General features: G+C 58.3%; 3 protein-coding genes and 2 long non-coding RNA genes across 6 annotated transcripts in view; 3 read left to right on the top strand and 2 right to left on the bottom strand.

Moving 5' to 3' along the window:
• LOC132533064 (uncharacterized) overlaps positions 1–26,669 on the bottom strand; it is a 147,762-nt gene that overhangs the window by 99,115 nt on the left and 21,978 nt on the right. The gene's annotated exons all lie outside the window — the stretch shown is intronic.
• On the top strand, positions 571–3,835 carry ATP6V0C (ATPase H+ transporting V0 subunit c). Its single transcript, XM_060172588.1, has 3 exons — positions 571–792; positions 3,034–3,217; positions 3,292–3,835. Exons 1-3 carry the CDS (start codon positions 714–716, stop codon positions 3,494–3,496), a joined length of 468 nt encoding a protein of 155 aa, XP_060028571.1. The 5' UTR covers positions 571–713; the 3' UTR covers positions 3,497–3,835.
• On the top strand, positions 3,890–11,081 carry AMDHD2 (amidohydrolase domain containing 2). 2 transcript variants are annotated; one of them, XM_060172582.1, is made up of 11 exons: positions 3,890–4,048; positions 4,146–4,282; positions 4,354–4,493; positions 9,011–9,065; positions 9,212–9,424; positions 9,499–9,587; positions 9,737–9,881; positions 9,949–10,056; positions 10,131–10,199; positions 10,550–10,651; positions 10,875–11,081. In XM_060172582.1, the coding sequence occupies exons 1-11, from the start codon at positions 3,966–3,968 to the stop codon at positions 10,961–10,963; spliced, it is 1,230 nt and encodes a 409-aa protein (XP_060028565.1). In that variant the 5' UTR covers positions 3,890–3,965; the 3' UTR covers positions 10,964–11,081. The 2 variants fall into 2 exon arrangements, with proteins under 2 accessions (XP_060028565.1, XP_060028564.1); XM_060172581.1 differs by having other exon boundaries at positions 10,766–11,081.
• Positions 4,561–4,779, bottom strand: LOC132533065 (uncharacterized). The gene is made up of 2 exons (XR_009544951.1): positions 4,640–4,779; positions 4,561–4,609 (listed from the first exon to the last, which is right to left on the bottom strand). It is a non-coding gene; the product is annotated as an uncharacterized LOC132533065 (long non-coding RNA).
• PDPK1 (3-phosphoinositide dependent protein kinase 1) overlaps positions 19,475–26,669 on the top strand; it is a 43,555-nt gene continuing 36,360 nt past the window's right edge. The window contains exon 1 of the mRNA XM_060172578.1: positions 19,475–19,607. Coding sequence (XP_060028561.1) covers positions 19,584–19,607 — 24 coding nt within the window. The 5' untranslated portion in view covers positions 19,475–19,583. The remainder of the gene's footprint in view (positions 19,608–26,669) is intronic.

Raw genomic sequence — 26,669 nt, 5'->3', positions numbered from 1 at the left:
ACACACACACACACACACACACACACACACACACACTGCTGGATGCTGGTGCAGAGGGAGGGACAGAAACCAGAGGGGAAAGTCGCTGGTAGGGTGCTGGTTGCTCGGGTCTGCAAAAGACTGGGGCCAAGGTAAGGGTGGGGCGGTTTCCGGGGGCGTAAGCACACCCGGGGGGACCCGCGGCGCCGGGTGACAACAGGGCTCCAAGCCGTCGTCGGGCTCCAAGCCGCGAGCGCCGGACCCAGGACCTGGGAACCGAACCCAGACCAGCGGCGCGCAGCCGCAGAGGAGGCGGGGCCGGCGAGGCCACGCCCACATGCAAATGACCGCCCGGGGGCCGGCAGGTCCCACTGTCGCGGGGGGCCGGGGGCGCGGCGTTCGGCGGGGCCGGGGCGGGCCAGGGGCCGGGCGGCGACTCGAAGGACTGGCGGGGAGCGGTGCGTGGGCGGCGCGGGGGCGGCGCGAGGGCGGCGCGGGGGCGGCGCGGGGTCCGGGCGGCTCCGGATCCCCCCTCCCCGCGCAGTGGTGCGGCCCGGGGGCGGGGCTTCGTCACGTGACGCGGCGGCGGCCGCCATCTTGCTCTGCGGTGCGGTATTTAGAGCGCAGCGGCTGCCGCCCGGTCGCCTCCTCCAGCAGCCGCTCCGCCTCTGCCCGCGCCGCCGCCCCGCCGCCCCTAGCGCCACCGGCCCGCTCCGCACCCCCCGCGCGCAGACATGTCCGAGGCCAAGGCCGGCCCCGAGTACGCCGCCTTTTTCGGGGTCATGGGCGCCACGACCGCCATGATCTTCAGCGGTGAGCGCCGCGCGGGGCCCGGGGCGGGGGACCCGCGGGGCACAGCCGCCCGCCGCTGCTCGGGCCGGGGGTGACGTCACTCGGACGCCCCGCAGAGCCCGGGGTGCCCGGGATCACGTGACCGCGGGCGGGGCCGGCGCGGGTGCAGGCGGGGGCCGGGGTCTCCCGGGGCCGGGGCCGGGGTCGGTGCTCGTGACCGGCCGTGCGCTGCGGGGGTGGGGCGGCGGCCCGCTGCCATCTTTGCCGGGAGCGGCGGCGGGGGGCTGGGGTGGGGGCCGCGGCGGTGCGCCTGCTCCGCGCCCGCCCCCCGAGCTGCGGGCAGGTGTGACATCACGCGGCGGGGCGGGGGGCGGGGGGCGGGCGAGGTGGGTCTCTACCCCGGGCCGGAGCTTCCGGTTGGGGCTTGTCAGTGTTTCCCAACAGCCTGCCGGTTGGGAAAGCTCGGCCGAGGGACGGGTCCTGGGAGGCGGCGGGAGCGGGTGTGGGCGAGTCTCAATTTGCGGGAGAGGCGGCACGGGGTGGCCGTCCCGGGGGGAGGGGGAGAGGAGGAGCGCAGGCTTCTGGAAATGAATGAATGCTCGCGGGCGCGCACGAATGGGTGACCTTCCCTCGGGCCTGGGCTTGGAAGGGGTTTCCCTGGCAGTGCAGCAGGGGCCCCCAGAGTCCTCGGTGGCGCCTGGCTTGTGAGATCGGGTCCTGACACTGCTGGGTGTCAGCTGAGTGACAGGGGCCGGGCCCACCGGCTGCAGCAGCGAGTGAGCGGGGAGCCCAGGAGTCCCGGCCTGGCTGCAGCACCCGGGGACTGGTCTGGCCTGGTCTGGTCTAGGTCTCCTCGGGTAAGTCTGGTTTGGGGCTCTGGGCCCGCCCTGCCCCACCCTGCTTGGTGGCCAGGGGGGAGGCCACCTGTGCTGGTATGTGGAGGGTTTGCACTCCAAACAGGCCCTGCTGACTGTAAACCCGGGGCTCTGCTCCCCCAGCGTCCTCGCCCGGGCCTGCCTGCGGGTCACGAGCTGCTGAGTGTGCCCTGCCCAGCCCGTCCTGTGGAGGAAGGGGTCATTTGTGGTGGGAGAGTGGTCGGGACTTCCCTTTTCCTCCATGTGCGCGGCCGCCCCAGCTGTGCTCTCGGCCTGTGGAAGCCTGCTGACCTCTGCCCGGCCACCTGTAGCCACACTGACCCCTAAACATGAGCAGAGAGAGGGACACCTCTGGCTGCCGCTGCCTTCTCCTGAATCCCCGTTTATCCCTGAGCCCAGCCGCCTCCACTCACCAGCTGCCTTTTTGTTGCTAACAGCCTCTGGGAGTGACGGGCAGGACTTGTGGGGGCTGGGGCCGCCTTCCCTGCCCCCCATGCACTGGGGACAGGCACTAGTGTGCATTCCCAAATCTTCATCTCCCTGAGCAGCTCTTCAAATCACTGCTTACCCCCTCCGAGCTCTCCCCGGCTTCTGGCCACAGTTCAGGCCGCCCCCCCTCCTATTCCAGCTTCCCTTTTTCTGTAACAAAAGTCGTGGCCATACTTTCTCCATCACATCTTCCGTGAAGCTGCTCCTCCTGTTCCTTGTTTTTTGACTTCCTCCCTGCGCTGGTAACGGCGCTGTTCCCGGAACTGCCTCGTGATTCCACTGTGCCGGGCTCCACTGAAGCCACCACACTTGTCTTCCCAGGGGTGTCTCTGGCCTGCAGACCTGATGCTGCCCGCCAGTCTCGACCCTCCCCAGCCCGTTTCCTCCCGTTACTCAGGCGGGCCCACTCCCTGAGAGCCTTGCCTTGCCCTCCTCTTGATGGAGAGCTTACCAGTCCCTTGCACATAGGTGACCCACCTAAAGGGTTCCCTCAATGCTCTGCTAATCCTTTCTGATACCCTCACCCCACCCCTGCTGTCAGCAGCATCTTTGGTCACCTCTATAGGCAAATAAAGTGCTCCGCCCATGTCCCTCCAGGCCTGAAGGGAAGAACCTTAAGGGGAGAGGAAGGAGACAGCCCCACTGCTTCCCTAGCTCAGCGCCTCCAGTGTCCCCTCACACAGGGCCCGGAGCCTGCCCTGTCCTTAGTACTGGGAACAGGTTTGATCGAAGGGACCTAACCTCCACCTTTCAGGTGTTCACAGGCCCCCAGCAGGTGGGAGCGGTGGAGCATCGGCCCAGGCGACAGGACAATCCTGAGGCCTCCACAGTGGAGGGACACTGTTGCCGGGCCCCCAGGGCCCCAACCCGGCCTGCATTCACTCCCCTCTCCCCACAGCCCTGGGTGCTGCCTATGGCACTGCCAAGAGCGGGACGGGCATCGCGGCCATGTCGGTTATGCGGCCCGAGCTGATCATGAAGTCCATCATCCCGGTGGTCATGGCCGGCATCATCGCCATCTACGGCCTGGTGGTGGCCGTGCTTATCGCCAACTCCCTCAACGACAGCATCACCCTGTACAGGTGCGGCCGCGCTGGGTGGGCGCGTGGGGGGGCTCCCCAGCCGTCCAGGGCCCTGACCTGCTCTCTCCCCCCAGGAGTTTCCTGCAGCTGGGCGCCGGCCTGAGCGTGGGCCTGAGTGGGCTGGCGGCCGGCTTTGCCATCGGCATCGTGGGCGACGCGGGTGTGCGCGGCACCGCCCAGCAGCCGCGACTCTTCGTGGGCATGATCCTCATCCTCATCTTCGCCGAGGTGCTGGGCCTCTACGGGCTCATCGTGGCCCTCATCCTCTCCACCAAGTAGCCGCCCCGCCCCGCGGAGACCCCCTCATTCCAGAATGATCCGCCCGCCGCGCACGACCCCATAGCTGGTCTTGTAAATGCGCCGTGTCCTAGTGCCCCGTCTGTCGCCCACCCCGCCCCGTGCGTGGACATCTGGGCCCCTCGATCCCCCATCAGCCCCCCGACCACAGGGGCCCGCCCCTCCCCGCGTGCCCCCTCCCCAGAGTGAATTAGACTTGTCATTTCTCTCCACTGGATGTTTATTTATGACTTGACCTGTTCATTCATCCCGGCCGGAGGAGCCCTTCCGGGAGGCGCCGCCCACCCGGGCGCCGGCGTCCAATAAACTTATCGGATGTGAGCGTCTGCGTGTGGCGTCACTGGGGGCGGGGCGGCCGGGCTGGTCACGTGGCGCCGAGTCAGCTGGGCGTCACGTGAGACCCGGCCGGAACTCGGAGCGGGGAGCGGGGCTGCGGCGGCGGCCGGTCACGATGCGCGGCGGGCAGGGCACGGCGGGGGCCCGGGTGCTGCGCTTCACCAACTGCCGGATCCTGCGCGGCGGGGCGCTGCTCAGGTGCGGGCGGCTGCGGGGTGCGGACTGCGAGGCGGGGCTGGGGGGCCGCCCCACGCGGGGCCGGCGAACCGAGCGAGCGCCCGACCCCCGTCCGCAGGGAGGACCTGTGGGTGCGCGGGGGGCGCGTTCTGGACCCCGAGAAGCTGTTCTTCGAGGAGCGGCGCGTGGCGGACGAGCTGCGGGACTGCGGGGGCTGCATCTTGGCGCCGGGCTTCATCGACGTGCAGATCAACGGTGCGGCCCGGCCGGGCGGGGCCCGGGGAAGGAACCGGGTTTGGTGCGAGCCCCCTCCCCTGTGGCCGTAGGTGGTTTCGGCGTAGATTTCTCCCAGGCTGCGGACGACGTGGGTTCCGGCGTGGACCTGGTGGCCCAGAGGATTCTGGCGCATGGAGTCACAGCCTTCTGCCCCACCTTGGTCACCTCGCCTCCCGAGGTTTATCAGAAGGTGAGGCCTGGCGGCGGGCTGGCTGGCCTGGCTCCTGGGACCCCGGGCCCCCCCCTTCCCTCCGCGGTGGCTGCCTGCGTCCTCACCGGCCTCCTCAGGCCCGCACCCTCCCTGGCCTCCCCTGGCTGCCTCCAGCTGCAGACCACCTCCCTCCCCACCTTCCTTTCTGCTGCTCAAGGGAGAGAGCTTGGAGCCCTGCGCCGCTCTGGCCCCAGGTGGAGTCAGGCACTGAAGCCGGCGCCCTGGACACGCAAGCTGCTGCCCTAATAGGCAGAGCTGGGTCCCTGCCGGCCACCTGCAGTCGTCCCCTCCCCCGCACATTCCAGCACCGCCTGTCCCAGCCCGTGGCCCCTGGCACGGCCCAGGATGCAGACCCAGTTGCGCTCCAGCCGGGCAGTGCCTTCTGCGGGCTGTTCTGCCTGTAATGTTACCCACACTGGGTGTTGGGAGACCGAGAGGAAGCTCTCCGGGGTGGGAATGTGAAGGTCCTTGGTTGGTGTTAGCTGAGAAAGAGCAGGACTGCTGCCTTTGCCCTCTCCCTCCAGCCCTGGACACACCCGGCAGCTGCAGCCAAAAGTTCCTTGGCGCCTTTCTTCCTGGCCAGGGCCCCTAGACCACCTGCTCTCCCCAGGTCTTCTCTAGTCTCTCTTTCCAGGACAGCGTGCTGCTGTTCCCTGCCTCAGGCCCACTGTCTGCCCAGCTGGGAGCTGGCAACCTCCACCTCCACACCCTCCACCTTCGGTCTCCCTGATTGCCTGCCTCTCAGGCTGATCTTATTCCTTCATACCCAGCATCTTGTCTTCAATGAATTTGTTTTAAATTAATTTTTACCAGAGAGAGAAAAACACAGAGACACCAGAGCACTGCTTTACTTCGGCTTATGGTGGTGCTGGGGATTGAACCTGCGACCTCAGGCTGAAAGTCTTTTGTGTAACCATTATGCTGTTTCCCCAGCGGAGAGGTGGGGCAACTTTTTTTTTTTTGAATAGCATTTTTGTTTTGTTATTTCTTTTTTAAAAATATTTACTTATTCCCTTTTGTTGCCCTTGTTTTATTGTTGTTATTAATGTCGTTGGATAGGACAGAGAGAGATGGGGAAGACAGGGGGAGAGAAAGATAGACACCTGCAGACCTGCTTCACCAACTGTGAAGCAACTCCCCTGCAGGTGTGGAGTTGGGGGTTCGAATGGGGATCCTTACTCAGGTCCTTGGGTTTTGTGCCACATACGCTTAAACTGCCCGACTCCCCTTTGTTAACTTATTAGTGAGTGAGAGAGCATTACTCTGGCATGTGCTATGTCAGGGATGGAACCTAGGACCTCATACTTGGGAGCCCAAAGGCTAGTTACTTCACCACCTTGTTGGCCACAAGATATATATATATATATTGAGACCATCCCTCGTTGTATTTTCCACTTTCTATTATTTTTAGATAGAAATACAGAGAGAGGGAGCCGGGCTGTAGCGCAGCGGGTTAAGCGCAGGTATCCCGGTTCGAGCCCCCGGCTCCCCACCTGCAGGGGAGTCGCTTCACAAGCGGTGAAGCAGGCCTGCAGGTGTCTGTCTTTCTCTCCCCCTCTCTGTCTTCCCTTCCTTTCTCCATTTCTCTGTTGTCCTGTCCAACAACGATGACGTCAGTTAACTACAACAATAAAACAACAAGGGCAACAAAAGAGAATAAATATTTTTTTAAAATACGGAGAGAAAGAAAATATAGCACTAAAGATCCCTTCAGTGTGATACTGATCTGGCTCAAAGCAGCGCACTACCCAAGCGAGCTATTTCATTGGTCCTCCCGTTAAAAAACTATTCTGGAATTCAACCTTTCTATCTGTGGTTTTTTTTTGGCAATTTAAGGGCTTGTATCTGAGCCTTTGGAGCCTCGGGCCTGAAAGTCTTTGCATAACCATCAGCTGTTTATCTCCCCAGCCCCAGCCATTAACTTTTAAATTGCTTTGATTTTTTTTTTTTTTTTATGACCTTACAGGTCACATGGCTTGTCAGGAAAAACAACTCCCTTTGGCCTTTGCTCTTGGGGGACAGTCACTTTTCAGTCACTGCCTCTCTCCCTTCTGCTGGGAGACCTGCTTCCCTGCATTCCTCCTTCCTACCCCTAGCACCCTCTCCTGAATTTCCCGCCACTTTCCTGTTTGTCCTGGGGCTGAGAATTCTGCTCTTTCGGAGAGCAGGGTTATCACTGGGGCTCAGCGTCAGCACTGCGAATCCACTGCTCCTGCAGCCTTGCAGCCTTCCCCCCCGGACCCCCATCAGCTAGGACAGAAATTGAGAGAGGTAGTCCAGGAGGTGGCACAATGGATAAAGCGCTTGACTCTCAATCGTGAGGTCCTGAGTTCAAGCCCTGGTAGCACATGTACCAGAGTGATGTCTGGTTCTTTCTCTCTCTCCACCTATCTTTTTCATCAGTCAATCAGTAAATAAAAGAAATTGAGAGAGGAGGAGTAGATAAGGCAGAGAGGGGAGACAGAAGTCCACAGACCTTTACCACTTGTGATGTGACACCCCCCCCCCCCCCGCAGGTGGGATGCCGGAGGCTCAAACAAGAATCCTTTTCTCCCCTTCCTTCCTCTTTCTTTTTTTAAAATTTATGGTATAGAGACAGAAATTGGGCTAGGGAGACAGCATCATGGTTCTGCAGAAGCCTTTCCTGCTTGAGGTTTTGATCTGAGGTCGCACTGTCAATCCTCTGCACCACCAACAGCCAGAGCTGAGTGGCACTCTGGTTCCCGAATGTGTGTGTATGTCTACTTCCCTTGTTAAAATAAATAAAATATTTTAAAAAAGAAATTGATAAAAGTGAGAGAGATAGGGAGAGAAAGACACTTGTAGCCTGTTTCACAGCTTGTGAAGCTTCCCCCCTGCAGGTGGGGCTGGGGGTGTGAACCTGGGTCCTTGGAACTGTAACGCTGTAACAACGTGCGCTGAACTAGGCGTGCCGCTACCTGGCTCCTCTGGAGCTTTCCGTCAGCTGACTCACCTGGGGCCTCCTGCGGCTGCTGCCTCTTACAGGATGACCGCTGCCTCGCATGGCCAGTTGGGCAGACCACTGCTCTCCTGCTGGTGTCTCACTGCTTGGTGACAAAGGGCGAGTTGATGTGCTTCCAGGGTGGTGTGGTGGTGACAGCTAGAGTCCTGGAAGTTCTGCCTTTTTTTTTTGAAAAGAGGGTTAAGGACAGAGAGAGACATCTACAGCACTGCTCCACCACTGGTGAAGCTTCTCCCCCTGCAGGTGAGGGCTGGGGGTGTGGACCTGGGTCCTCTCCCAGGGTTCCCACCACTGGGTCCCAATAATCTGTTGAAAGCGTCTCTGTCTAGCATCTCTGCTGCCCTGAGACCACGCCCTCCATCCAGAGCCCCTGACTGACTGGGGCCACTCCGAGCTTTCTTTTTTCTTTTTGTTTCGTTGCTGCAGGGCCTTCCCTGATTCAGGGGAATTGTTTGTTCTTGGTTTTTGAAAGCTTACTCATTTTAAAAATAGAAAGAAACAGTGTCACTCTGGGACTTGTGATGCTAGAGGTCCAACTCCATGCTTGCAAGCCCAGTGCTTTAGCCACCGTGCAACCTCCTGAACCAGCCAAGGAAAAGTAAATATATATGTATGTAATGTTGATTCCATTTTGTTGCCTTTGTTGTTTTCTCGTTGTAGTTGTTGTTACTGATGTCGTCGTTGTTGGATAGGACAGAGAAATGGAGAGAGGAGGGGAAGACAGAGAGGGGAGAGAAAGGCAGACACCTGCAGACCTGCTTCACCGCCTGTGAAGCGACTCCCCTGCAGGTGGGGAGCCGGGGGCTCGAACCAGGATCCTTACGCCGGTCCTTGCGCTTTGTGCCATGTGCGCTTAACCTGCTGTGCTACCACCCAACCCCCCAAACTCATGATTCTTAACCTGCAGGGGAAAAGCTTCACAAGTGGTGAAGCAGGGCTGCAGAGACAGAGACACTGTCACCAGAGCCCGTGTGTCACGAGTGTGGCAAAGCGCCCTCCAGGGCAGCTGTCTCACTGGCCTCGAAGCTCCTCTGTAGTGAGGGTTTCTTGTTGCCCCCCCCCCTTTCTCTGCCAGTGCCTGAGCCTGTGGGTGGAGCACCTCATGCTTCTCCCTTGTTCTCTGTTGTGCTGACTTTGTCTCCCAGAAGTCTCTGTACTCACGGGCTGTTGTATCCTGTCACCAAGGACTGTTCCCTGCTGTCCCCATCTGCACGTTTCTGCAGCCTCACTTCTGCCCCAGCTCTGCCTGGGCTGCATGCCAGGGCCACCCCGACCTGTCCCAGCCCGGAGCCTGCTGCCCACTACCCTCATGCCACCATCTGGTGCCCACAGGCTGTCCTTCTTGGGGCTCAGTCATTCCCATGGGGACAGGGCTGTGGGCCTTGCCAGCCTCTCACCCAGGAGCCCAGGGAGTGCGACGGGGCCCCGAGGCCCTGGCTTGGGGTGCGGGCCTGTCCAGCTGTCACCCCAGGTAGTGGAGAGGGGCAGTACCGTAACAGCTGGTTCCCCCCAGGTCCTACCTCAGATCCCCGTGAAGCCTGGTGGTCCCCATGGGGCCGGGGTCCTCGGTGAGTGGCTGGTCTCTCCCCGCCCCGCCCGGGGAGGCTCCTTGGGGACCTGTTGGCAGCACCCCCACCCAAGCCCCGTAGGGAGGCAGGTGAGGGGCAGAGCGGGGCTGCCGGGGGCCTGCTGGAGCCGACACCCCTCCTCCCAGGCGTGCACCTGGAGGGGCCCTTCATCAGTCGGGAAAAGCGGGGTGCGCACCCCGAGGACCACCTGCGCTCCTTCGAGGCCCGCGCCTTCCAGGACGTGCTGGCCACCTACGGGCCGCTGGACAACGTGTGCATGGTGACGCTGGCGCCCGAGCTGAGCCGCAGCCCTGAGGTCATCCGGGCACTGACGGCCCGCGGCATCCGTGTGTCCCTAGGTGAGGGGTGCCGGGGGCAGGCCTGGGGGGCACCTGGGGTGCGGGGTCTGAGCCCCACGCCCCCCCTCCCGCAGGGCACTCTGTGGCAGACCTGCGGGCTGCAGAGGAAGCCGTGCAGAGCGGAGCCACTTTCATCACACACCTGTTCAACGCCATGCTGCCGGTGAGGGGTGGGGCCGCGGGCGGCGATGCCAGTGAGTGAGGCGGGTGTCAAGGGGAGCTGTGCTGCTGGTGTGGGGGCCGCTGCCCAGGGTGGGGAAGTGCTGGGGGGCATGAGGGCACTGTGGCAAGAGCCTGCCTTTCTCCCCCCAGTTCCACCACCGGGACCCTGGCATCGTGGGGCTCCTGACCAGTGACCGGCTGCCCCCCGGCCACCACATCTTCTACGGGATGATCTCAGACGGCATCCACACCAACCCTGCGGCCCTGCGCATTGCACACCGGGCCCACCCCCAGGGTGAGGGCCGCCTGTGGGGAAGCAGGGGTCTGGGGGGCCGGCAGGCACTGATTCCCCTTCCCTGCAGGGCTCGTGCTGGTCACGGATGCAGTGCCCGCCCTGGGGCTGGGCAACGGCCGCCACACGCTGGGCCAGCAGGAGGTCGAGGTGGATGGGCTGACGGCCTACGTGGCTGGTGAGTGGCCGGTGGCAGCGGGGATACCCGGGGTCCCTCTGGCGGCCACCCTGCCCCAACCCGCCTCTCCATAGGGACCCGGACGCTGTGCGGCAGCATCAGTCCCATGGATGTGTGTGTGCGCCACTTCCTGCAGGCCTCAGGTCAGTGGGGGCGCAGGCTCTTGACACTGCCCAGAGAAGCAGGTCCCTGGCGGGAGGCACTCGGCATAATTTGGGCGAGATGGAGCTCTGCATCCTGGTGGCTTTTGGGCACCCGAGGCCCTGCTCTTCCATGCGGGTGCTCCCCCTTCCCGCCCTGACCCAGGAGGGAGAGGCCCAATGGGATCAGAGTGTCTTGACAGGAGGGATCCCCGTGGAGCTGGGCTGGGGGTGGGGTGGGGTTGAGAGGTGCCAGGCAGTGTCGTCGAGGCTGGGTCCTGGTCCTGTCCACCTGGTGCAGAGCTCTGGCACTCTTTCATGCTGGCGGGTCACCTGGCTGTGTTCCCAAGCAGGCTGCAACTTGGAGTCGGCCCTGGAGGCTGCGTCCCTGCACCCCGCCCAGCTGCTGGGGCTAGAGAAGCACAAAGGAACCCTGGACTTCGGGGCTGATGCAGGTCAGGGCTGTGGGCGTCCGGGTCCAAGGGGGGGGGGGGGCTGTCCTGCTTCGCTGGCGCTCGTCCCTTATTCTTGCTGTGAGCAGCCTGGCCCCTAACCTGAGGTGCCTCCAGTCATCCTGTACAAGTCACATCCCACACCAGTCTCCTGGCCAGCCCTGGATGCGCGGGGTGTTAGGGTCCCCCATTGGAGGCCCCACCCCTCACCCTGGCTCCGTCACAGACTTTGTGGTGCTGGATGATGCCCTCCACGTCCGGGCCACGTACATCTCGGGTGAGCTGGTGTGGCAGGCGGAGCAGGCCAGGCCGTGACAGAGCATCACGTTGCTGAGGAGGGACCCACCCCAGGAGCTGGTCTCCAGAGTGAAGGGCCTGCCGCAGGCGGGCAGGCGGGTGGGTGTTCTGGATAAATGTGCTCCACACTATGGGACTCTGTCTCCAGTCTTGATTCCACGCGGGGCGCCTTGGGGTCCTGTTGGTATCCCTGCGGGGGTGCGGCAGTGGCCTGGGGCTGAGGTACCGTGGGAGACTCTGGCACAGTCTCACTGAGGCCTCCACACTCACAGAGCCACGGCCGGTCACAGGAAGGACAGGGAAGACCCCAGAAGGGCTTGGGGACAGTGACTACTCCCCAGAGGAGGGAGTGGGAGCCAAACACCGGCTAGCAGAACGCAGACCTCCGGCACTCCTGTTGGGGGTCCGCTCTTGCCTGTCCCCTCCGAGCTCCCTGCCGTGACTACGCCTCTGTCCTCAACTGTCACTTCACACCCACCTGGCCTGACTTGGGGCTGTGACTGCGAGTGGCCCTGCTGCTGGGGCAGTGCCAGCCCGTGACACCCGCCCCCCCCACCCGCCGCCTGGCAGCGGCCCTCAGAACCAGGAGCCTGGACTGCAAAGCAGGGGCAGTAGCCACTGGGTGCCACCCACACTGCGGAGCCCTGCAGTGTCTGGAAGCTGTGGGGCTGCCTGTCACCCCTCCCCCAGAGCTGCCCCGTGTCCACCTGTCCCCCACACCTCGGCGCCGCACCTGCTGCTGCTCTGGGCTGGTTGAGCCGGGTGTCGACTGCCACTGGAGGGAACCCAGAGGTGTGGGGCTGGCAGGAGGAGTAGCACCAGCCACTCACAGGGCTGTTCTGGGATGTGGGGTGGCTGGGGTTCTGTGTGACTGGGAAACACTCGGCCCTTACTGCTGTGACCTGGATACCATAAGCCCCAGTGTGAAGCGCATTTGCACAGTGCAGACATCACCTTACTGAACTTCCTCCCCTCCTGGAATGCAAGGTGCACCCAATAAACACACATATACATCGCCCTGAAGTTCCTGCGTTCCTTATCTTGTGTCCAGCGGTGCGCCTCCTGGTGGCCACATTGGGCACTACAGGTCCCAGGAAGGTGGCCTGGGGTTTGGACCCCTGGTGGGTCACTGTCTCCAGCTCCATCTCCACCACAGATGGGGTGAAGGGGGTGCACCCCACAGATCTGGGTGTTCCCCGAGGATCTGGTTCAACTTGCTGTGCCATGTCTCTACCAGGGAGGGGTGGGTGTGGTGGCAGGCTGGGGCTCTGACCTAGTTAAGGGGTGGCTGACGGGGTCAAGTGGTGCCCAGGCCCAGAGGTCTGGCTCCCTCACCTGCCCAAACTACAGCATGCCCCTGGGTCTGCTGCCTGCCCTCCCTGAAACTGCCTCCCCCCATACACGGACTCTAGGCCACTCCCCTAGAGTCCCAGTGGAGCTGGGACTGAATTTGAGGCCTCAGGCATGCAAATCTAGTGCACTTAACCTCCCTAGCTCTCAATTTTTGTTTCTTAGATAGGCAGAGAGACACCAGAGCACCAAAGCTCCCTTCAATGTGGCAGGGGCCAGGCTTGAACCTGGGTCCTGTACATGGAAAAGTAGCGCACACTCTCCAAGTGAGCTGGCTTGCCAGCCCCACACCTCCTTCCAGAGATTTGAGGGTGTCTGTTTTCCCACCTCTTCCAGTTTCTGGACCTGCCACATTCTTCCCTAGAGATTCCCAACCCCATCTTTCTCAGGGTACTTCCTAGCCAAGACAGTAGCGCAAGGGGTTAAGCACAGGTGGTGCAAAGCTCAAGGACTGGTGTAAGGACCCTGGTTTGAGCCCCTGGCTCCCTACCTGCAGGGAAGTTGCTTCACAGGTGGTGAGGCAGGTCCGAAGGTGTCTATCACATATATATATATATATTTATTCATTTTTCCCTTTTTGTTGCCCTTTTTTTATTCTTGTAATTATTATTGTCGTTATTGACATCGTTGTTGGATAGGACAGAGAAATGGAGAGAGGAAGGGAAGACAGAGAAGGGGAGAGAAAGACAGACACCTGCAGACCTGCTTCACTACCTGTGAATTGACTCCCCTGCAGGTGGGGAGGCGGGGGCTCGAACCAGGATCCTTCCTCCAGTCCTTGCGCTTTGCGCCACCTGCGCTTAACCTGCTGCGCTATTGCCTGAATCCCAGTGTCTTATCTTTCTAACTCCCTCTGTCTTTCCCTCCTCTCTCCATTTCTTTCTGTCCTATCCAACAATGATGACATCAATACAACAACAATAACTACAACAATAAAACAACAAGGACAACAAAGGGGAATAAATATTAAAAAAAAAAAAGATAAGGAGCAGTGATGCCACCAGAGCATCACTCTACCACGGTGGGGGGAGGGGGGGCGTGTGTGGAGCTCAAGCCCTCATTGTCTTAGTCCAGTACCTTGCTCACTGTGCCCTTCCTCCTGGGGCCTGTCAGTCTCATATCCTAAGGGCCTGTGTGGGTGAGGGTGACACTCACAGACTGGGATCAGAATAGGACACCTCTGGCGGAGCCACTGCCAGGGACTGCCCAGGCTGGGCTTTGTTGGGGGAGGGGGAGGCTGCTGCCTATCATGCTCACCACCACTGCACTGGAGCTGCTGGGAAAGCAAGGTGCACACAGTGCTCTGTGTCTTTGGCCTCCAGTGTTGTTTTGGTCTCAGAAGTAAGGTTCAGTGTAAAGGGGTCCCCGGTACCTCAGAACCACCAGCTCCACTGTGCCTCACCCACCCTGGCCACCGGCAGATGCAGCTGAGAGTCTAGGCCTAGGGCAAGAAGTCGGGGAGGGGGGGCAGGAGAGCAGCCATTAGCTCTTTTTGTTTTTTCTTTGCCTCCAGGGTTATTGCTGGGATTTAGTGCACTACAAATCCACTGCTCCTGGAGGCCATTTTTTCCCATTTTGTTGCCCTTTTTGTTGCCATTATTATTGTTGCCATCGATGTTGTTATTGGATAGGACAGAGAGAAATGGAGAGAGGAGGGGAAGACAGAGGGGGAGAGAAAGACAGACACCTGCAGACCTGCTTCACCGCCTGTGAAGCGACCCCCTTGCAGGTGGGGAGGCGGGGGCTTGAACCAGGATCCTTACTCCAGTCCTTGCTCTTTGCGCCATGTGTGCTTAACCCACTGCGCTACCGCCCGGCCCTTATTAGTTCTTTTTTAAAAAATGTTTTTTTAAGAACCTATTCATTCATGAAAAAGATAAAACGAGAACCAGACATTACTCTGGTACATGTGCTGTCGGGGATTGAATCTGAAACCTCATGGTTAAGAAACCAATGCTTGTGGGCCAGGCGGTGCCACAGTGGATAAGGCATTGGCCTCTCAAGCATGAGGTCCCAAGTTCAGTCCCCAGCAGCACATGTACCAGAGTGATGTATGGTTCTTTCTCTCCCTCCTATCATTTCTCATGAATACATAAATAAAATCTTTATAAAAGAAAGAAACCAATGCTTTCTCTACTGCACCACCTCCTGGACCACAGTCAGCCATTAGCTCTTGAGAGCAGCCCCACACCCTTCGCCCACGTTTCATCCTCACTGGGGGCACCCTGGACTATCAGCTGGTGGAGGTCTTCCACAACCTGTGAAACCTGGGGTGTGGGGGTCAGGAGGTAGCGCAGTGGGTTAGGTGCAAGGACCGGCATGAGGATCCCAGTTCGAGCCCCCGGCTCCCCACCTGCAGGGGAGTCTGGTCTGTAGTTGAAGCAGGTCTTCTTCTTCTTCTTCTTCTTCTAGCGTTTGCCCTTCTTCCATAGCCAGTCAACAGTGTCAGGTTGCGCCTGATGTAAAGTTTCGAGACCTCCTTTGAATCTGGAGAGGTGGCAGTCGTTGACTGTGGGTCATAGTCTGTCTGGAGCCGCAGGGGCAGTTCGGGTCGTCTCTGGCTCCCCAGCGATGGAACATAGCGGTGCAACGGCCATGGCCTGTTCGATAGCGATTGAGGAGGGCCCAATCATAACGTGCTAGGTCAAAGCCAGGTTGACGCTTGCAGGGGTCTGTGATGAGGTGTTTGTTCTTTACCTCAGCTGACTGCCAACTCTGTTTCCAAGAGTCTGGAACAGAGAAGTTCAGTGTAGGCATAGGGGACCAGATTGGGTGACGAGACGTCAAGCGTTGGACAGGGTGGGCGAAGATATCCGCGTATATTGGCAGGTCTGGTCGAGCATAGACGTGGGAAATGAACTTAGAAGATGCCGCATCCCGACGAATATCTGGCGGGGCGATGTTGCTAAGAACTGGCAGCCATGGAACCGGGGTGGAACGGATGGTTCCAGAAATTATCCTCATGGAGGAATATAATTTGGAATCGACCAAGTGGACATGGGGGCTACGGAACCATACTGGGGCACAGTATTCTGCAGTGGAATAGCATAATGCCAGAGAGGATGATCGTAGTGTGGAAGCGCTCGCGCCCCATGAGGAGCTGGCCAGTCTTGCGATGATGTTATTCCTCGCGCCCACCTTTGCTGCAGTTTTTATGAGATGTTCGTGAAATGACAGAGTGCGATCGAGAGTAACGCCAAGATAGACTGGCTGGGCTTCATGCCGGATTCTCGTATCGCCAAGTGGCACTGAGTCCTAGCAATAACCCTGAAGGCAAAAAAAAAAAAAGAAAGAAAAATAGAGCAAACTTAAAGCCCCTCAGTAGAGAAGACGGAGTGCTGATTAAATGTAACTGTCACTACACTTCAGTAGCTTGCTCTGCCAGTTGGAAGTATGGGCTTCCCCACATACAATTTCTTATTGGGCAGGGGTAGATAGCATAATGGTTATGGAAAGAAACTCATGCCTAAGGCTCCAAAGTTCCAGGTTCAATCCCCCACATAAGTGAGAGATGAGCAGTGCTTTGGTTAAAATAAAAAATAGGGAGTTAGCCAGTGGTAGCGCAGCAGGTTAAGTGCAGGTGGCACAAAGCACAAGGACTGACAGAAGGATCCCGGTTAGAACCCTGGCTCCCCACCTGCAGGGGAGTCGCTTCACAGGCGATGAGGCAGGTCTGCAGGTGTCTGTCTTTCTCTCCCTCTTTCTATCTTCCCCTCCTCTCTCCATTTCTCTCTGTCCTATCCAACATGACAACATCAATAACAACAATAATATTTACAACACTAAAACAAGGGTCAACAAAAGGGAATAAATAAATATTTAAAAAAGTAAAAATACGTATAATTGTCTGTATCATCTAGCATATATATGTGCTGTTGCTGTTTTATTTTAATGAAAAACAGACACTAGAGCACTGTTCATCTCTGGCTTATATAATGGTGCTGGGGTTTGAATCTGTGACCTCAGAGCCTCAAGCATGAAAGTCATTTTGTATACCCAATCTGTTACTTCCCGCACTTTGGCTAGCTTAACCTTTTGGAATTAGAAGAAAAAAAAAAGCTGGGAGTCAGGTGGCAGCGCAGTGGGTTCAGTGCACGTGGCATGAAGCTCAAGAACTTGCCTAAGGATCTCAGTTTGAGCCCCGGCTCCCCAACTGCAGGGGAGTCGCTTTACAAGCGGTGAAGCAGGTCTGCAGGTGTCTATCTTTCTCTCCCCCTCTCTGTCTTCCCCTACTCTCTCCACTTCTCTCTGTCCTATCCAACAACAATGACATTAATAACTACAACAATAAAACAAGGGCAACAAAAAGGGAATAAATAAATAAATATTGGAGTCGGGTGGTAGCGCAGTGGGTTAAGTGCACGTGCTGCAAAGCGCAAGGACCGGCATAAGGATCCCGGTTCGAGCCTCCGGCTCCCCATCTGCAGGGGAGTCGCTTCACAGGTGGTGAAGCAGGTCAACAGGTGTCTATCTTTCTCTCCCCCTCTCTGTCTTCCCCTCCTCTCTCCATTTCTCTCTGTCCTATCTAACAACAACGACATCAATAACAACAATAAAAAAACAAGGGCAACAAAAAAGGAAAATAAATAGACTTAAAAATATTTTTTAAAAAGAAAAAAGTTATCATTGCTGTCTCCAACATCTTCGACTGTAGTGAACAACACCCCATTGTGTGTGTGAAAGTTGTTAAGGGAGTAATTTTTTAAAAATTTTCTTTAATCGTTCTATTTATTGGATAGAGACAGCCAGAAATTGAGAAGGAAGGGGGGAAGATAGAGAGGGAGAAAGACAGAGAGACACCTGCAGCACCACTCATGAAGCTTTCCCCCTACAGGTGGGACCAGGGGCTTGAACCTGGGTCCTTGTGCATTGTAACACATGCACTCAACCAGGTGCGCCACCACCTGGCCCCCTTCCAAGGGAGTAATCTTTTTTTTTTTTTAACATCTTTATTTTATTTATTGGATAGAGACAGCCAGAAATCAAGAGGGAAAGAGGTAATAGAGAGGGAGAGACAGAGAGACACCTGCAGCCCTGCTTCACCACTCACAAAGCTTTCCCCTGCAGGTGGGGACTGGGGGCTTGAACCCAGGTCCTTGAACATTGTAATATTTGTGCTCAACCAGGTGTGCCACCACCCGGCCCCATCTTTATTATTTTTTTTAAAGAAAATTTTTAAAAAAATATTTATTCCCTTTTGTTACCCTTGTTGTTTTATTGTTCTAGTTATTCTTGTCGTTGTTGTTGGATAGGACAGAGTAATGGAGAGAGGAGGGAGAGGCAGAGAGGGGGAGAGAAAGACAGACACCTGCAGATCTGCTTCACTGCTTGTGAAGCGACTCCCCCGCAGGTGGGGAGCCGGGGGCTGGAACCGGGATCCTTACTTGTGCTTCTCACCACGTGTGCTTAACCTGCTGTGCTACCGCCCTGCCGCCCTTCTCCCAGGGAGTAATCTTAAGAACTCTCATCTCAAGCCATCTGGGAGGCTGCACAGTAGCTAGAGTTCTGGTTGCTCAAGCAAGAGTTTGATCCCTAACATCCTATGTAATAGGAGTGATGCTCTGATTCTCGGATTTGTGTTTCTCTCTTTCTCTCCCTCCTCCCTTCTCCCTTTCCCTCTCCCTCCCTCCTTCTCTCTCTCTCTTTCCCTCTTAGCCTCTCTCTCTCGTTATAAATAGTTATAAATAAATCTTTAAAACGTCTTATTATGTGGTCCAGGAAGTGGCGCAGTGGTAAAGCTTTGGACTCTCAAGCATGAGGTCATGAGTTTGATTCCTGGCAGCACATGTGCCCGAGTGATGTCTGGTTCTTTCTCTCTCCTCCTATCTTCCTTATAAATAAATCAATTCTTTAAAAAAAATTCTTATTATGTGGCCTGGGCAGTGGATAACGTGTTGATCTCTCAAGCATGAGTTTCCAAGTTTGATCCCTGGCATTGAATGTGCCAGAGTGGAGCTCTGACTCTTGCCTCCTCCTACTCCGTCATAAATATATATACATATATAACATACATATTATATATCATTATATATTTAGTTATATATTTAAATATATATTTAATTATGTATAATACTATATATACATAATACATATAGAGAGAGAAGAGAAAGGGGCCAGTCTCTACTACACCCACTTGTATGCATTGGTTACCATGCACAAGGACCTGGGTTCAAGCCCTTGCTCCCCCACCTGCAGGAAGGAAGCTTCACAAGTTCAAAAGCAGTGCTGCAGGTGTCTCCTTTTCTCTCTTCCTATCTCCCTATCAATTTCTCTCTGTCCTGTTAAAAAAAAAAAAAAAAAGCTATGGGACCGGTGGATTCCTCATTGAGGCACTGAGCTCCAGTGATAACCCTGGTAGCCAAAAGAAAAAAAAAAAAGACCTTATCACAAGAAAAAATGTAGCTGGAGTGATGGATACTAGCTAGGTCATTTGCACAATCCCTCAACGTAAACAAGCATCGAATCAGAAAGCTGCATGCCTAAATCCAGTTCAGTGCTGTATGTGCTTTAAAACCAGTTGGATATCGTCCCGTCACAGGTGAACGGCCAAGCGAATTGTGCTTCAGTACAAACTAAAGCTTTTCTGGAAGGATGATTCTAGTTTGGTTCGAGACAACATTTGGCCACGGTGGGAGCGTGCCTGATGCCTCCGCACTGTGCCCAGGTGGGCGGCTACGGTGGTGGAAATGCGTTTTACACGGTCGATAACACGCACAGACTAATTCGCAAGCCGGGAAAAGTTCTGGCGGTGTCCCCGGAACTAGGCTGGGGGGGACCTGGGCTTGCGCTCCGGAGATCGCTCGGACCCCCGAGTGGGGCTGCGTCCCGGTTTCCGCTGAGCGCAGCGCCCGGCCCCAGCCGCGGGGTCGCCCGCCCGCCCCTGCCTCGGCCGTGACCTTGGCGAACCCCCCGGGCTACTTTCCCCGCGGTCGCCGGGGTTGACAGCTCCCCCCTCCCCCTGGCCGGCCCCGCCCCGCGCGCCCCGGGATTGGCTGGCGCGGGGTGCCCCCTCCCGAGGCGGGGCCGCGGCGAGCCCCCACCCGGAAATGAGGCTCGGGGGCGCCGGCGGGGCGGGGCCGGGCGCCGGCGGAGCGACGGCGCGCTCGACCAATGGGCGTCCGGCTGGGCGGTGCCGCGGCGGAAGTCCCGCCCTGCGTGGCGCGGAGGCGGGGCGCGCCGGGGGCGGCGGGCGCAGGATGCGGGCGGCCATTGCTGGGGCTCCGCCGCGGGGAGGAGGACGCTGAGAGGCGCCGGGCCGCGCAGCCGGGAGCGCGGGCGACGCGGGTCCATGGCTAGGACCACCAGCCAGCTGGTGAGTGCGCGCCGGCCGTCTTCCGCCTTCCGCCGCCCCCGGCCCGGCCCGGCCCGGCGACGCGGGGCGGCCGGGTCTCCGGCGCCGGGCGGCGTCTCCGGGGCAGCCGAGCCGGGCCGGGCCGGGGGCGGCGGGCCGGGCGGGGGCGGCGGCAAAGTTTGCCCCGGGGGCGCGGGCTCGGGGGACGAGGGCAGCCGCTCGGCCTCCCCAGTGCGGGACCCGCTGGCGCACCTGATGCTCCGGCCGGCCGGGCGGGGGCCGATGGCGCGGGGTCCGGGCTGCGGGCGGGCCCGGGGCGGCGGGAGGGAGCCCACCTGTTGGCCCGGTGTTTCGCCCGAAGTCTCGCTCGTGGCTGCTGGCCGCCCGTCGGGGGAGGTGGTGCCGGCGAGGCGGGGTCCGGGCCGGGAGGCGCCGCACGCCGCCCCCCGCAGCCGGGCCGCCCCCCTCGCCCGCGCTCCAGCCCTGCGTGTCGGGCGCGGGGCCCTGCGGCGGGTTGGGGCGAAGGCGGCGGAGACGCAACTTGTCTGAGTTTGTGACCGACACCCTCCCCCCCCCCCCGCAGCTCGTTCTGTCCGGGGAGTCCGGGGGGGGGGGCGGTGATTGACCCCGAGTCTCCCGCCTGTTCTGTGCGGGCGGACGGCGCGGGGGCGCGGGGTGCGGGCCCGGCTGAACTTTCACGCAGCGCCCTGGCAGTGCCAGGTGTGCGGCGGGCAGGGCGGGCACCGCGTCCTCGGAGCCGTGAGGAGGAAAACTGCGGCTGGAGCTCCCCTCCCGCGTCCTGCTGAGTCTCCCCGGGCGCCTCCCCGCACGGACAGACTGGCAGCTGCGGCGGCGTGGCCAGGCCCGGCCTGGGGGGGCACCGAGTGTGCGCAGCGTCCGCAGCCCCGCACTCCTGTCCCCGGGGCCGGGGGGCTCAGCCCGTTGCACAGCACCCAGCCGGCAAAACCCGAGCCCGAGCCGTGGAGCGGCCGCCCATGTGTCCTGGGCAGGAGGCGCCGTGGGCTGCTGGCTCCGGGACCCCAGAGCTGTCGGGGCCGCCATGGGGAGAGGCGCAGATTCCTGCTCGGGAGGTCTGCCGTTCCCAGCAGGTGAGGCTCGGCCTCCTCTTGGAAGGAGACACCTGCGGGGCTGGGCTGGCAGGGAGCAGAGAGCTGCGGCCTCGGGCCTCTGGGGTTTCTGTGCCCGGCGGCAGGGGGGCAGGCCTGTTCTGTGCCAACGTCAGGTGGCAGCCCTGAGAGCACAGGCCTCGCTGGTGCCCCCCGGGCCTCCAGCCGCTTGGTGGGGGGAGGCCGGTCCTGCAAGTCCCCTCTCTGTTCCCAGGTCCCCTCTCCGTTCCCCGTCCTGAAGAGAGGCTTCTGTGCAGGGGACCGAGGCTCTGTGACTTGAGCAGGGAGAGCGGGTGAGGGGCTCGAGGTGCAGAGCTGGGCCAGGCAGGTGCCGGTGGCCCAGGACCGTGCGCTGACAGCTGCCGAGCAGCTGTTTTGATGGCAGGTTCAAAGGGCAGCGGGCTGTGTGCCTGGGAGCTGTGCTTTCTCCCCCAGCCGCATTCCCTGGGCTCAGACTTCCTCAGACTTGCGGGTCACCGGGCAGGGAGGTGAGGAAGGTGTTCTGCCCCTTGGGTGCTGCTGACCCTGGGGTCTGCTGTCAGGCTGGGTGCTGGCTGTGCTTATGGGGTGGCTCAGAGTCTGTCTCCATCTTCTGAATCTAGAAGACTTTCTTGATTTTTACTCCAGGAAATTCCTGGGTGTTCCGAGTGGTTAAGGGGACTCATTTCTCTCTTGGATGCTTGCGGCCCTAGTCCGTTATCCGGGCTGGCCCAGGGTTCTGCTTCAGTAGCTGAGTTGTTTCCAGACTCGCAGAGGCTAGAAGCTAGAAGCAGCCCTCACAAGACCCAGTGTGTGCCGTCTCCCTGCCGGGTTCCCAGGGGTCTCCTCCATCCCTGGGCGGTGGTGGGTGCCCTCCACCGGCCTCCAGCTGCCTCTGTGCCTGTCTTGTCAGGAGAGGGTGGCGGGAGGCTGGTCCCGTTCTGTGCCTCCAGTTCAGCTGCCTGCACCGAGGCCTCCGAGGTTGCAGCCCGAGCTCCTCTGCAGCTTAGCTGTCACAGTGAGTTCATTGTTCAGGCCTCCCTCAGCAACCTGCTCTCCTCTGGGGATTGGTTTCACTGGCACCGGAGCAGTAGCTGCTCAGCAAGACACCCGGGCGTTCACCTGCAGTGACACTTGGGGGTGACCCGGAGCAGGCCTCTGGGCAGCTGGGGGGACGGGCTGTGGCAGGAGCGAGTCTCAGGTGCAGGCCAGCGGGCGGAAGCGCTTCTGCAGCGGAGGAAGTGGCACATCTGGTGGGGGAGCCCCTGTGTGCTCACTCCCCTCTGCCCCGACTGGATTCCTAGTTCCCCCTTTCCTGTGGGGCGGAAGTGGCTTCTGGTGGGGCCCCAGGTTCCAGTGCTCCTGTAGCTTCCCTACCTCTGCTCCTCAGGCCCCCCTCCCCCGAGGCCTGACCCATTTGGCCTCCTTTTCTCTTTAAGATTTAATTGGGCTGTCACAAAAGTCATGGTGCATTTTTGACTAGGAAAAGACAGCATGACCTTTCCGACAACCTAATATTTATTTATGAGTGAGGAGGAGGGGACCAGACCATCACTCTGGCATTTGCTCTGCTAGGGATTGAACTCAAGACCTCATGCTTGATAGCCAGAAACTTCATTCACTGCGCTGCCACCTCCTAGGCCACCCAAGTCCTCCTCCTTTCCTCCCTTTTCTGTTTTTTTAAACATTATTTATTTATTTATTTTCTCTTTTTGTTGCTCTTATTTTTTACTGTTGTAGTTATTGTTATTGATGTCGTCATTGGATAGGACGGAGAGAAATGGAGAGAGGAGGGGAAGACAGAGAGGGGGAGAGAAAGATAGACACTTGGGGGTCAGGCGGTAGCGCAGCGGGTTAAGCGCATATGGCACAAAGCGCAAGGACCGGCGTAAGGATCCCAGCTCCAGCCCCCGGCTCCCCACCTGCAGGGAGTCACTTCACAGGCGGTGAAGCAGGTCTGCAGGTGTCTCTCTCTCTCTCCCCCTCTCTGTCTTCCCCTCCTCTCTCCACTTCTCTCTGTCCTATCCAACAACAAACGACATTCAACAACAACAATAATAACCACAACCAGGCTACAACAACAAGGACAACAAAAGGGAAAAATGGCCTCCAGGAGCGGTGGACTCATGGTGCAGGCACCGAGCTCCAGCAATAACTCTGGAGGCAAAAAAAAAAAGCAAAACAAAAGAAAGACAGACACCTGCAGACCTGCTTCACTGCCTGTGAAGGGACTCTGCTGCAGGTAGGGGAGCCGGGGGCTCGAACTGAGATCCTTAAACCGGTCCTTGCGCTTTGTGCCACATGCACTTAACCCGCTGCGCCACTGCCTGACCCCCTTCTATTTTTTTTAAATAAACTATTTTCATTTATTTTATTTTAATGAGAGAGAGTAGATACAGAGGGAAAGATACTGAGAGAGAGACCAGAACACTGCTCAGTTCTGGCTTATGGTGATGCTGGGGATTGAACCTGAGATCTCAGAGCCTTAGACTTTTAAGGCATTTGCATAACCATTATGCTATCTCCCCAGCCCCCCTTTTCTATTTTTATCTCACCACAGTTTCTTGTGTTATTGAGAGAGGTGAGGGGCACTGTAACCTCAGTTGGGGTAGTATGCTCCTTCTCCCCTAGAATGCATGCTCTTACATACTCAGTTCTGGCTCTGGATAAAGTGACACTCCTGCAGGTGGGGAGCCGGGGGCTCGAACCGGGATTCTTGCATGGGTTTTTGTGCTTCGTACTTTTGTTGGTGTCATCATTGTTGGATAGGACAGAGAGAAATGGAGAGAGGAGGGGAAGACAGAGAGGGGAGAATGAGACACCTGCAGACCTGCCTCACCGCCTGTGAAGCGACTCTCCTACAGGTGGGGAGCTGGGGGCTCGAACCAGGACCCTTACGCCAGTCCTTACGCTTCATACCACCTGCGCTTAACCTGCTGAGCTACCGCCCGACTCCCTAAAATGTGTCTATTAACAGACACAAACACACCCCACCAGAGCATCTCTATAATTTTTTGGTAGAGACAGAAACGGGGGGGGGGGGAGTAGTGGAGACACCTGCAGCGTCTTCCACTGCCTGTGAAGTTCCCCTCACCCCCACTGGTGCGGACCTGGGGCTTGAACTTGGGTCCCTAACTTGCACTCATCCAGGTGTGCCCCTCTCCAGCCCCTTTTTTTGCTTGTTTTTAGAGATGTGTTTATTAGAGTCACAGGAGGGAGAATTTCATTCCTGAGAGAAGCCAGGGTATTGCCGGCGGGGGGTGGGGGGGTGGGAAGGGTGTGGAGCTCCAGGCTGCGGCTTCCCGCATGGGGCTGCCCCTCCCTCTGGAGTCCGGTGGCTTCTCTTCTTCCATTTCCCACGTCCCCTGGTCCTCAGGCCGTTTCCAGTGGTGTGCTTATCAAAGTCCTGTTTCTCTTGCCTTTTAACAAGCTGCTTTTGCTTTTTAGTAACAAGAGCGGTTCTGGGTGTTCTGACCCCCCCACGCTGAGGGCCATTATTGGGAGAAGGGGGTGTCTTGTCAGCATTTGCTGCGCCCTCATCCCTCACACCAGAGCCTTTCTCCCCAGGAAGGAGGCAGAGGCTGAAGCAGGTTACCGTCCATCATCCCTACCTCAGGGAGGCAAGTCGGAAACTGCACTGCTGTTTTTTCTTTTTAAAATCTTTACTTATTTAAGCTTAACGCTGCCTAGGACTGAATTTGGGGCCTCAAGCCTGAGGGTCCAACCCTTTATCTGCCGTGCCACCCCCCAGGCTGCTCTCTTTCTTTCCACCAGAAGACTGCTCAGCTCTGGCTTATGGTGACACGGGGGACCTCAAAAAGCATCTGTTGAGGGGGCTGGGCAGTGCTGTACCCAGTTACATGCACATACTACCATGCGCTAGGACCCGGGTTTGAGCTGGGGTGGGGGATGCTTCAGGGAGCACTGAAGCAGGTCTGCAGGTGTCTTTCTTCCTCTCTGTCTCCCACTCCTCTCTCAGTTTCTCTCTGTCCTATCCAATAAAATAAGAAAAGAAAAATCCAATAGGAATAGTGGATTTGTAGTGTTGGCACTGAACTCCAACCTGGTGGCAAGATAAGTAAATAAATAAATAGGTAAGTAAATAACAAAGGGCCAGGGGTCGATGGCATAATGGTTATGCAAAGAGACTCTCATGTCTGAGACTCCAAAGTCCCAGGTTCAATTCCCTGCACCACCATAAGCCAGAGCTGAGCAGGCCTCTGGTTAAAAAAAAAAAAAAGTTGTGTAAACACACGGTTGTGTTGTTTCTCTAGCCATTCACTTTTCTTCTTTATTTTTATTGTGCTTTTTAAAAATATGTAGACAGTGGCAAAGAGAGTGAAAGACATCAAAGCTTCCTTCACTTGGGGCCAGGCTCCAATGTGGGCTGTGCACTGTCCTGTGAGCTATTCTTCCAGTCCCAGTTTTTAAAGTAAATGTTTATTTTCCCTTTTATTGCCCTTGTTTTATTGTTGTTATTATTATTGTTGTTGTTGTTGATGTCATTGTCGTTGGATAGAACAGAGGAATGGAGAGAGGAGGGAAAGACGGGGAGAGAAAGACAGATACCTGCTGACCTGCTTCACGCCTGTGAAGCGACTCCCCTGCAGGTGGGGAGCCAGGGGCTCGAACCAGGATCTTTACGCTGGTCCTTGTACTTTGCACCACGTGCCCGCCTTGTCAGTCCCAATTTTTTATTCTTTCTCTTTAGAGAGCCAAGAGGGTCTAGAGAGGGAGACGGACTCAGCACTGCTCTGCATCCCCAGGGCTCCCAGGTAGTGCCAGGGTCTTGCACAGAGTAGGGCGGCGCTGTGCCGCTGAGCCCTCTCCCGGCTGCTCTCTGCCCCGAGGGTCGTAGCCTCTGTCTCTGTGCGGTGATGTTCAGCCACTGGCTCTTTCATGCTGCAGTCCTGACTGGAATGTTTCAGGAAGCAATGGTAGCGCCCAGCCCACAGTCTGAGCTGGCTCTTGTGTGGGCACTGCAGTGTGGTGGGCACCTCTGCCCTCATGCGGCCTCACCCGTGTCCCAGCCTGCCCCCTGCCCAGTTGCTGGAGCCCTTGCTGGGCTCTGCTTGTCTCTGCCTCAGGCAGCCCTGCCTTTGCCACCTGGATCAGACCTGAGGGAGCTGGTTTTTCTGAGAGGGTTGGTGTCTTGTGGGCAGCCTGAAGTTGGGGCCCTTCAGGGGTGGTCCTGGGGGAGCCAAGCACTCTGGCAGGGCAGGGGGCTCACTGGCAGGCTCGGCCCAGGCTCAGGCTTGGCCACCCTGCCCTCTCTGCTGCCAGCTCGCTTCTCCCTGCACTCTGGCATTCTTCTTCCATGGGCCTGTTTTTCACTGCTCAAAATTACAGCCTGGACTGACTGTGTGACAGAGCTCATTGTTATCAGATACACGGCTTTTAAGATGTGCGCCTAAACATAGAGATTATTTGTGAATGCGTTTTCTTCTCATTTCTGGAAATACCTTTCAAAATCAAAATGATTTCAAGCTTGGAAAACTCTCCTGCCCAGGACCTGCGGGCTGGAGAAGGTGCAGCCTTGCCCTGTGTGGTACTCCTGCTCAGTGTGGGGGCATGGCTGGAGGTGGCAGAGCCCAGGGGGCCATTCCACATATACCCAGGAAGCACCAGTCTGGTGCGCTGAGGGGCTTTGTTGGGCAGAGGAGAGACGGGGTGGGTTGGGAGCTGGCTTGACTCGGGACCTCCTGCTCGATTCCGACACTGTCTCCCGCTCCACCTCCATTGTCTTTGGGTCTGTTGAGTTTGCTTGAGGCCAACTCAGCGTCCATGTCCTGGTCTGACTGGCTGGACATCCAGAAGGGACTCACTCTCCCCCGAGACTGTCTGTCACCACAGGCTGCCCCCACGTGAGCCGTGTGCTTGGACCCCAACAGCCTCCCGTGAGTCCCCAGATGCCACTCCCCATGGGGCCCATTTTTCGGCTTGGCTTGGCGCCGCAGGACCATGTCTGGAGAGCTGG

This window comes from Erinaceus europaeus, chromosome 15, assembly GCF_950295315.1.
Source record: "Erinaceus europaeus chromosome 15, mEriEur2.1, whole genome shotgun sequence".
Classification (NCBI taxonomy): domain Eukaryota; kingdom Metazoa; phylum Chordata; class Mammalia; order Eulipotyphla; family Erinaceidae; genus Erinaceus; species Erinaceus europaeus.
The sequence above is the reverse complement of the archived record's forward strand: the minus strand, read 5'-3'. Positions and strand labels throughout refer to the sequence as shown.